The 10,803-nt window shown below is 39.5% G+C and overlaps 2 protein-coding genes across 3 annotated transcripts in view; both read right to left on the reverse strand.

The window, feature by feature from the left end:
• sptlc2b (serine palmitoyltransferase, long chain base subunit 2b) overlaps positions 1-875 on the reverse strand; it is a 13,656-nt gene extending 12,781 nt beyond the window's left edge. For both annotated transcript variants that reach the window (XM_008312743.3, XM_008312742.3), the window contains exon 1: positions 605-875. In XM_008312743.3, the coding sequence (XP_008310965.1) occupies positions 605-748 (144 nt within the window). In that variant the 5' untranslated portion in view covers positions 749-875. The remainder of the gene's footprint in view (positions 1-604) is intronic.
• Positions 876-4,865: 3,990 nt separating this feature from the next.
• snw1 (SNW domain containing 1) lies at positions 4,866-9,910 on the reverse strand. Its single transcript, XM_008312740.3, has 14 exons — positions 9,804-9,910; positions 9,129-9,282; positions 8,854-9,015; positions 8,627-8,722; positions 8,315-8,421; positions 8,101-8,205; positions 7,914-7,983; positions 7,764-7,829; positions 7,533-7,649; positions 7,277-7,419; positions 6,922-7,023; positions 6,274-6,391; positions 6,018-6,178; positions 4,866-5,811 (listed from the first exon to the last, which is right to left on the reverse strand). Exons 1-14 carry the CDS (start codon positions 9,815-9,817, stop codon positions 5,616-5,618), a joined length of 1,611 nt encoding a protein of 536 aa, XP_008310962.1. The 5' UTR covers positions 9,818-9,910; the 3' UTR covers positions 4,866-5,615.
• Positions 9,911-10,803: the final 893 nt, after the last annotated feature.

Here is a 10,803-nt window from a genome sequence, read left to right on the forward strand (position 1 = left end):
GTGTCATGTGGTAACAGGCCTGTCCTCCTCACCCAGGGGACAAACTAACATAGACAAACAGCCTATGGAAGCAGCAATGGCATGGCTTTTCTTCAAATTGGAGTTGGTGTAAACAGAAACCAGTCTAACTTCACCCAGTCACACACCCAAGCATACATCCAGGAGAGCAGAGAGACAACAGGGGGTCGGGTTACTAAATACAAAAGATACCACAACAGTCATTCCACTTCAGGAAGCTGAGTCTGGAACAGGACCTCGAAACTTTAAATATAAACCACATGTATTACAGAATTATCGGGGTTAAGCTGTGCTTTTAAAAGACTGAATCAATCTCTGTCATAATAACCATCTAAGTTGTTACGACATAACGCCCTGTCTGTAACACAAACGTTGATACAGGCCACACTAATTACATTACCGATGTAGTGACGTCGCTCTGCCGTCACAATGCACAGTCACACTTTTTGACTTTCTGTTAGAATTAAACAAAACCAAAGTGTTGTTATTCTCATTCAAACCCGCTCGCTACGCAAACGTATGTAACAAACACAGCGTTGTTTGTTCTCAGCCCTCCCCTGCCGCTCAGTTGACGGTTGGGCCTCACCTTCTCCTTGGTGCGGCGATACTTCTGCGGCTGTTCAAGCAGGCAGTGGCTCTTGACGAAGCCATTTTTGGTCGCATTCTTGCCATTCGAGCTCCGGTGACAAGCGTCCCCTGTAAACGGCTTGTTCGCAGAGCCCTCCGTCATCGTCGTAGGTCCACTTATGACAGTAAAAAATCAAAAACTATAGAGTTAAACGTAGAGTCATGTATGAACTGCGAGAAGACGACGGATTCAACGCCCACTCTGTTCCTCTGCCGCACGAGCCAACCGGAAATCACCGCCCACCACCAGCGTCATTGGCCAATGGCGTTACTCGTGTACTGAGATCGTCTATTTCCCGTACGAGGGCAACAAATGATTTAAATTGATTTCAACGGCAGTTAAAGAAATTTGCTTAACAATTTAAATATTTGAATTAATCCTAGTGTAAAATAATCTAAATATCTTTTAAGATTATCCGTCAAGATAATTTTAAGTGGCTGCTGATACATAGCAGATCGACCTGCTTTCTCCTACGGAGGATTCACTTAAAACATTTGAAATGCTGAGTTTTAAACTTGTATTATTATTATTATTATTATTATTATTATTATTATTATTTTAAATGTCATTTCTACATAAACTACTTTTATACAACAATATATTGGCAGAGTGAGAGGTCTTTCCACTGTGCTCTCTCTGCTGGGCGTCACCCTCTTGCCTGTGCTGGGATGTTTCCACAACCCATAATATTCTTTGCTTGCTTACAAACGTCCTCCTACCCTCGTCCAGTGACGCTCACATGTACTCATACCATGCAAAGCAAGGGTCAAGGCCACCACCAAAAAGATTCCCATAAAAATTAGGTGTGGCTGTGTTATTACTCCTCTGACTTATCCTGGAAGTGACGTATAGCGTTTAGGGTGGTTTAAAGTCCACTTTGTGGATAATTATGGAACATATAACAAGACTGTTTTTTCAATGTTTGAAATATTAATCCCTCGGGAGTCTCCTTTGGGAAATTTTTAATCATGACATGTCATGTTTCAGCTTTGGGTTTTAATTTTAACCTTTGTTGTCATTTTACCACATTAATCTTATTGAATTTGACATTATCACACAGATACAGTGTTAAACTATGGAAATTAATCTGTCAGCTAACAAGTGGTGCTAAGATCACCCTTTTATACGCTTTAGTGTTTATAGACTGATGGACCAAATGAAAAAATACAAAATGGCATGAGAACTTCATGTTCTACCAGTAGATGGAATAAAAACACGTCTCTGTGTTGAGGGAATACAGTAATACTAAAAGAATTTCCGTTGACCACTGACTTGTACTTCCTTTCTTTTCCTGTTATGGTCTCACCCTACGTGCCACTTTGCAGGGGTTGTCTGGTGTTCCTCTGTAGTAAAAAAAATGATTAGTGGGTTAGGGTCAATGAACTTGAGTGGCCAAATGTCTGAATTTCTAAAGATAAATATTTACAGATTTACAATATGTCACTGACAGAGTTCCAGTTACTCCTCTGTAGAACACATTTGCATTTACATGCCAGAAAATAAATGTGTATTTAGATTACAGATGTGCTATGAGGAAGCTAAATAGTGGCCAAAAAGTTTAAGATGATTAAAAAATAGAACGTAGAAAGTCATAGGATTATGTCAAGTCTAGAAAATGTTTTGTAATACTTAAAAGTAATATTGGAGTTATACTGACAATTTCTTTAAATAAAATTCATTAACATTTGAATTACCTTAGTCCTTCCTAGAATGTAATACAACAACATAAATCATCAACACTTCATTTTCATGTTCCTGCTCCTGATGTCGACCTCCTAGATGGCACTGTTGGGCTACACACAGGTGTGATCCAAGACGGCAATCTGTTCTTGGGGTTGGTTTTTTTTTTTTTTGGCTCTGGTTTACTGCCTGTTCCACCAAGGACGTGGCATTTTTTTAATTAAGACAACGAGGATAACATCAAATGATTAAATTCCCCAATCAGTTGTCCAGATTTCTCCTGAGATTTTAACCTTGAGTGCGTAATAAGAAAGTAATAGTGCGGTCAGTTCTGTGCACTTTGCACAAATGCAGTTGAACTCCCATCCATTCTGAACAACCTGATAAAGGTGATACATTTCCAGCTTTAATAGGATCAGTGGCAGGATGAGAGAGAGTGCATCGGCTTCGATGGTATACACTATCAGCCCTGATATCTGATGTGAAGTGTGGTGGTGTAAGCTACGGCTACTGACTGAGCTTTATTTAACCAAAGCATGACAAGAAGTCTCACTATTTTGTCAGAGTAAAAACTGATTTCATCATCTGAAGAAAATCTACATTAATTTACACATTATTCATATGGACCATGTGAAAAAACTGATTTCATCATCTGAAGAAAAACTACATTAATTTACACATTATTTATATGGACCATGTGAAAAAACAGTAAAAAACAAAAACATCTTAATCTCATTAAATGATAGGTAATATGAACCAGTGTGTCATCAGAGTGACTTTGATGTCAGGCAGATGGATGAATGGATCCAGCCTGGCTCTTGTCTCAGAGACAACACAAACGATGTCTCTGTCCTGCTTGCATTTGCACACACAGCATTCCTGAAGAGTAGACAGCCCGATAATGGCCTTTTTTCCACAGCTGAGGTTTGCTTTTATAAATGTACGCCGAGGAAAATCAAAGAGATTCTATTCATGGGAGAGAAAATTGCTTCCTTGGCGTTGCTTTTGTGCGCCGCCGTCAGATGTGAACGGTGAACATCATGTGCCGGACAATAATGGGATATTTGGCTTTCACACAGGGACGATGATGGAGTCCTCCTTAAGAGTTTTCATCAAAAAAAAAAAAAAAAAAGGACACAGAAATAATACAAATAATAATAATTTAAAAAAAAAACCACTGGATCCTTCCTTTTTTGGACTTCGTATGAGGATGCCTGTTTTGTTGCAATGTTTCGGGTATACACACCTCTCAGATTGATTATAACTATGGTGACTAACTATAGTCCATAGTCCAAAAACTGTACTATTACTTTGACTTAACCATTTTGGATATTAGTTTGCAAACTCTACTTTTGACCCCATCTAAATTCTTATGACTTTTAACTCTGAGTTTAACCGAAATGGCACAAAATATTACGATATGATTTCTCTTTAGGCCTGAAGCGATACAACTCACTATAAATATTAAATCGGGTGAATTTTAAAAAGTAGCTGACCCACATACTGTATGCTGAAGCATTTTATAAAAACACTCTAAGGAAAATAAAATTAGCTGTTGTTCAAAATGTATTTGCGCTTCAATCTTGTTGATAATCTTGCAATACTTCTCAAGTAGGTGCCACGTGAGCAGGCCGGTAGTGTGAAATTCCACGCATGCTCACACAGTGCAAATGTAAGCTTACATTAATTGTTTCTAAAACCCCACAGAGTGTCTCTGACCTGCTGGTTAATGGCATACATGGACATGAATGTAAGAAAGTAATAAATAAAATCCCACCGCTGCTGCCAACCCCTTTGGCCAAATGAAGACACTGACTGTGTTGCCAATCAGTTCCTGTCAAACCAAATCCCACTAGAGCCCACACGTACTTCCACGCTAGCCGGTCTGGTCTGGCTCCCTGCAGCAGGTCGGCTGATTTTCTGACTGACACAACCATTAGAAATTGCTATGCCTGTCTAAATCCAAGCTCCGTTATAGATTATCCACTGGGTGAGTCTCTAAGGACGGGACGGATTCTCTTCACCTGCACCCAGGTGAGGCAAAACAGACAGACAGACTGACAGGCAGGTCATTTTCCAGTGAGCAGTAGACTCTGTCCAACTGCAGGCTGCTGCTATAACGATGAGTGAATTCCAGCCTAAATATGCAAGGACGAGGAACTAATGATGAAGTGAACCAGTGACAGTGGAAAGACAGGCTATGCAGGAGTGTACAGCTGGAGGTGAGTGTCAGTTTGACAGACTCAATTTACAGGCTGTGTGGCTTCGTGCACCGTATGATTTCACATTATAAATGAGGAAGAGCGCGCACGGAATTTATACGACCGAAGAGTATGGACGTTATATGACCTTCAACAAGTAAAGCCTCGCACACAGGCTACAAACTTAAACCTGGATGTTGGGCATATTCATATCATACAGTTTAAACACTTTTTTTATGTAGAAATTGATAAGTCTGAGGACAGGACAAGTTAAATACATTTTTTAGGGCTAATGTTAGACAAAAACCCTGGGTCAATCAATAAAGATAGAGGAGACATTCTTTAAAATGATTTTTCTTTATTTTTCCCTGTTGGTTCTTTTGTTATACATATCACTAATGAGTCAAATAGGCTCAAAGGAGTCTTATAACATATTTGTAGTTTAACAAGTGGACCAATGGATAGCCCTGTGTGAGAAAGTTTCACTAAGGCTGCTCCAAATTTGACTGAAAAAGCAAACACAAATACAACTCTCAACAAATCCCACATAAAAAGATTTGTATTTTAAAAAAAAACAACAAAAAACTCTGTGTTCGGCTGTTCAACCAGTCACACAAACCACGACGTGAATGGTGAGGCACCATTAATTTAAGGTGGTTTGATTTTACAGATTTCAGATGAGAATTTGATCTCTATACCCATTCTAACTTTAAAAATATAAGCTGTGCTCCAAAAAACCTTAGAGGAGAAACTAAATACAGAGTCAAAAAACAGGGACAATTGGGAGACAACGCAAACGCTTCCTGAGGTTTTTGTTGTGTCTGTATAAATGCAATAAAGAATGATTTTACAAATGAAGTTTACACACTCCTTGGGCTCAAATATCACTAATTAATAATACAAAAAAAAAAAGAAAAACAAAAAAAACCCAGAAGACAATAAGTAGTACTAAAAATCATCTACATACATCTTACATAACCTTTCAGCCTCAACCTTCACAAAACAAAAAACTATGACATATTTGAGGAAAACTCCTAAATTTCTGAGGGAGCACGGAGCTGTCTTGAGCAGAGTTGGTCGTTGTCTTCTCACTCCTTCCTCCGTTTCTTGTCATGGTAGTCGTCTTTTGAGCGGCCACTGGTGGACGGCCTCTTGGAGCCGCCGTGCTGTTTGGCCTCTTCCAAGAACTTGTCCAGACCGAAGGGATCCTCTTCAAACTGAACTGGTCCTTCCCTTCTGTGAGCGTGGTCAGCGCCAGTGAAGTCTTTGTTGGGAACAAATCGGCTGTTGGAGAAAAAAATAAAAAGAATATGTTGATATGTCTCTGAATTACAAAGTGACCTGAACCTAACTTCAGCAATAGTGACTTGTTAGAATATAAATTAACAGAAAATTAATCATATTCTTAATAAACATAACTACAATCAGCACTTGATTTTGTTTAATGAAATATATGAAGTTTAAGAGTTAAGGAAAATAAGGGTAAATACTTGTTGCGCATCAGGGAGTCAAGGTCGTCTGTGTATGCATCCTTGTCTATGTTCTTGCTGGGCCTGTAGATGTTTGAAGCCATATCTCTGCCGCTGCGGAACGGCTGGTCGTACACGTTGTAGGTCTCATCTTCTCCACCAGCGAAACCACTATCCATGCCCTGGAGAAGAAGGACAGTTTGAGATTTTACGAGGTCAACAGATCTATTTAAAAAGAAGTGGGAAATTCAGTTTGAAATGTATTTAAATTTCTTACCTTGCTCTGATTGAAGAGCCTCTGGTCGTACTGGGCTTCACTAGAGGACCGTGGGTTGGGCATCCCAAGTGCGATGAGTTCAGTGACTTCTCTTTCCTGGTCTCTCTGCAGTTTGGACCTTAAACACGAGTTAATAAAAAGCTATTCAAAACAATGTATAATAATTCAACATGCATGGTCACAAAGTGTGCCTGAATTGTTTGATGAGGTAATTTCTTTTAAAATAAAACTGGAAAAAAATTAGGCTAATATAACTATGAGAAAAGTTTTATTTTACGTGCCATCAAAATACTGTCACTTTGAACAAACGACTCATAATTCAATCAATGGCAATTCTAAGATAATAAAGTTTCTATGCCTGGAAGCTGCAACTGTGACTTTGACAAACGATGATAAACTCTCCTCATCAGTCAAAACCTGCCAATGGGCTCGGTATTAAAGTAACCAACAGCACAACAGACCTGCAACTGCAATTACCAAAAACTAGAAATTTTTATTTTGTTTTAAAAAAAATTAAATACAACAATAAATCTCTGAATCAATAACTAAGTCCGTTATTTAAATGAGTACATAGAGTAAATGTGAATCTGGTGTATAAAATGACAGATGTGTACGTGTTCCATGTGATGCTCCCCTTGTGTCTATTACCTCTTGTCAGGAGCTGCCCTCATTATGTTTCTTTCCTGCTGCCTATCTCTCCTCCTGTCATGACGAATCTCGTCGCGCTCCCTGACCTCGCCGTCATCACCGGAATCTCGTCGCGCTCCCTGACCTCGCCATCATCACCGCCTGATGCGACAAATAAAAAAAAAAAGGAAACATTAGTAACTCATGTATGGGAAGAAAAAGAAATCAGTGCACATGTGGCGAAAAAAAAAGATGTTTGAAACACACTGACAAAGAATCAAGAATATTTGTATTGACTTGGTTTTGTAAACAAAGTCAGTGAGAGTAATCATTGTGTAATTAATCATCATGATCTGACATGTTGATCCTTGACACACCTTTGTCCCCGTGACTTTTGATGCCCGCCCGCCGGTCTCGAGCCATTTGAGCCAGCTCCCTCAGTTTCTCCTCTTTCTTCTCCTTCTCCTTCTGGGCCATCTTCTTCTCTACCTGAGCTCTCATCTCCACAGCTTCTCTGGCCTGAAGACACAAACAGGATTTTAATTTGATCAGTTTCAGGTTTAAAGTCATTCTTGCCAGATGCTACATCTTTTGTAGTGTTGTTCAGCTCAGGAAGACAAAAGGTGCAGTACCTTTCTGTCTGCAATGTAGAGGGCCTCGGCCAGCTTGGCGAAGTTCTCATTGATGTGAACTGTTTGCAGGCCCCTGCCGTCAGCGGCCAGACGTTTGTCGAGTGGAATGGTGTAGCCCTGAGGAGAACGCACCACACCACGAAAAGAAACTTAGACAGAGACAGAAATAGCAGCAGGACAGCACTACTAAATACAACAGACAAAACAGTTTTGACACTCAGGTTGTTTTACCTTGGCATTTTTCCAGTTAGAGATGCATGGAGGAATCTTCCACTCCTGCTGCTCCTTTACTGTCATCTAAAGAGAACAGAACATAAAAAAACATTTAACAACTCTGTCAGACGTGCCAAAGTGAAAAACTTATCTCAGAACTAATGGCACCTTTCTGCTTGGAGAATGCATGACGGGAGCAGGAGGGGAAGGAGGTCCTCTGGGAATCTTCTTATTGATTCTGAAACACAGGCAATGCAATTGATTTAATTACTTTTTTACACACATGGTTAAGTTGCAGTCTCCAATATATCTCCTACACATAACTTAGTGTCACAGTGAAGGCTGGTTAACTTACTTGAAACGTGGAGGCTCCATGGGGTCCTTCTGCATTTCCACCATGCGGATCACTCTCTGTTTGGCCCCGGAGTTGAAAGCTACTCCCTGCTGAGATGGAGTATATCTTGGAGAAAAGAAATGAAAAAGAAGTTATAAAATCAAGAGAGGAAATAGTTTCAATGACTGGCCAATACCAGTGCTGAATATTACACGAATAAACTACTAATACATACCTGATGTACTGGGCAGGGGCTTGTTTGTCTGCAGCTCTTACAGGCATAGCAGCTGCGATTTTCTGTGACACCAGCTTATCCAAGGCAGACCGGGTCTTCTCTGTGAGCTGCAGGCAGAAAAAACAGCCACTGATGTGTCAAACTTATCACAGAAAAATGTCACAAGAAATCTTTAAGAGTGATAGTGGTCCACACATTTTAGTTTTTGTAGTTGGGTAATTCCATACAACAAAAAATAACAGAACATTAAATAATATATTAGAAAAACATACATATATAAGCTAATTTTAACCCCAATCCCAAACAGCTGACCTCCTGTACAGCCTCCTCATCAGGTCTCTGTAGCTCTGGAGCATCTTCATTTAAAACTTCTTTTGGTAAAAGGTCTGTGTACTTACTGAACACCACCTGTAACAACAGAAAACAGAAAAAAGGTTAACACATCTTAAGAGATGTCCATTGTTGTGTTCTGTAATTGATGTGTACCACACAGGAAATTGGAACTGCAGGGTGTAAGGCTTTTGGGGCACTCTGCATACCTTATCTTTGCCCTGTCCTTGTTTGGCGATGGCATCATATTTTATTTTCCCCTCTGCGTCCACCTGCACTGCCAAGGCGTTGGATGTCTTTTTTTTCCTGCCCATTTCCAAAGGAAATTGGGCCACATGGATCTCTGGGAAAGCTCCGCCATCTCCAAAGTCCTGGAAAAACACAGGGTGAGAATACATAAATATAGATCAGAAGTGTTTTATAGATTTATTAAAATATGCTTTTGAAGACCAGGACAATTTGGTGACTTGCTTCTGTTATTTACCTCAAGCGTACGAGGCACCCAGCCTTTCCTTTGTCCGTAGAAAGGGGGCTCTCTGGTGGAAGAGACCAGGGCAGTGGAGTAGGACTTCTGGGCCCGAAGTCTCTCCTCTGCTTCCAGCTCATCTTGTGACAGCTGAGTGGGTGCCGGTAAAAAGCTGCAAAGAAAACAATAATTTATTGATGTAAAGAATTACAACAGCTATTGCAACTCTCTCACATAACAAAACAAAACGAATTTAAATTATTTACACTTAAATAAAGATACAACGAACAGTAAAACTTAAATACATTAACTAAATCCTAATCGGAACGTTTACGTGGCGTCATTTTAACGTAATGCATTTATTGTGATTCTGAATAAATAGCTAAACACACTACACTACACTACATTCCTTTATGTTATTCCAGCATTCTCATCTTTAATAACAACGTTTCAATAAACTGTTGTTCTCACACGGCTGTTAATCTGTGTTATTTACACGCATATGCGTAGCTAAGCTAACGGGCAGACTATTTTATCTCGCTAGCATCAGTTGACTGGCTGATGTAAATAAAGGCTGTCGACTAGATGAAACGCTCAACACAAATACAAGACCCTTCATGTGAACGGAATGACTGTTTTGGTAACGTAATAGAATAAATAATTCGACATTTCAAACCACAAAGTCGAGCTTACCTCGTTAACGACATTTTCTTTTTCCTCTTGATCACACAATGGACATGCGCAGTGTTCTTCAATGGCGGACAGAAACAGTGTAGTGAGCGCTATACTGCTCCCTAGAGCTGCGGAGTGTAAAGCACAGGCTAAAACCTCAATTTACAAGAAAATAACTGAAAATGACTGTAACACAATGAAAAAATAAAGTAATAATAATATAAATAAAAAAAAACATAAATAATAATAATAAATTGTACTGTTGAGTCCCCGGGGTGCGTAGGGACGTGTCAGCAGCGGAACGACGGAGGGCGTGGGTTACAATACCATATGTCTGCCAGCACCCCTCCACTCTCCAGCTGTATGATAAAATACTGTAATTATTTTTGCATTAACAGAGTTTTACACAAATGACTAGCAGGGAATGTAAAATGTAACATCAAATTAAAAAGAAATGCCTTCAGTTTATCCCCCCGTTTAAAGTCACCATATTTGGGTGTATACTGTACACATTAAGGTATTTTAGTAATTCAGGTTTTGGGGCCAAGTATGTTGTCCAGGGATAGAGACAAGAACGAAATTAAAGCCTTCTATGTTTTTAAGGCCGACGGCCCCCAAAACTGGAGCAACAAGACAGTATTATAGATAGATAGATACTGCATATATATATGGGATACATTTTTGCTGTACTAACTAACTTACTGCAAAGGTAAGCAAAAACACAAGGTCATAAAATCATGTTGAATTTCAAACACATGTACGGTACACTGAGTAGTATTTAGGAAATATGAAATGATCTAATCAACTGAAAATGTCATGACACTGCTGCAGTGCTTTCACAGACACCTAGGGGTTGTACACCACCTGTTGAAGACCTCTTGACTAAATTAAAATGTTGCTGCCAAAATAGTCTCTAGGACAGAGCAAGAATGGACATCCTTTGCAGAATTATAAAGTTCTTATAAAGTGACAAGTTGAAATTGAAAGTTTTGATTGGATTTGCTGTCAGCATGTCAGGAAA

This window comes from Cynoglossus semilaevis, chromosome 7 (assembly GCF_000523025.1).
Source record: "Cynoglossus semilaevis isolate Cse_v1.0 chromosome 7, Cse_v1.0, whole genome shotgun sequence".
Classification (NCBI taxonomy): Eukaryota; Metazoa; Chordata; class Actinopteri; order Pleuronectiformes; family Cynoglossidae; genus Cynoglossus; species Cynoglossus semilaevis.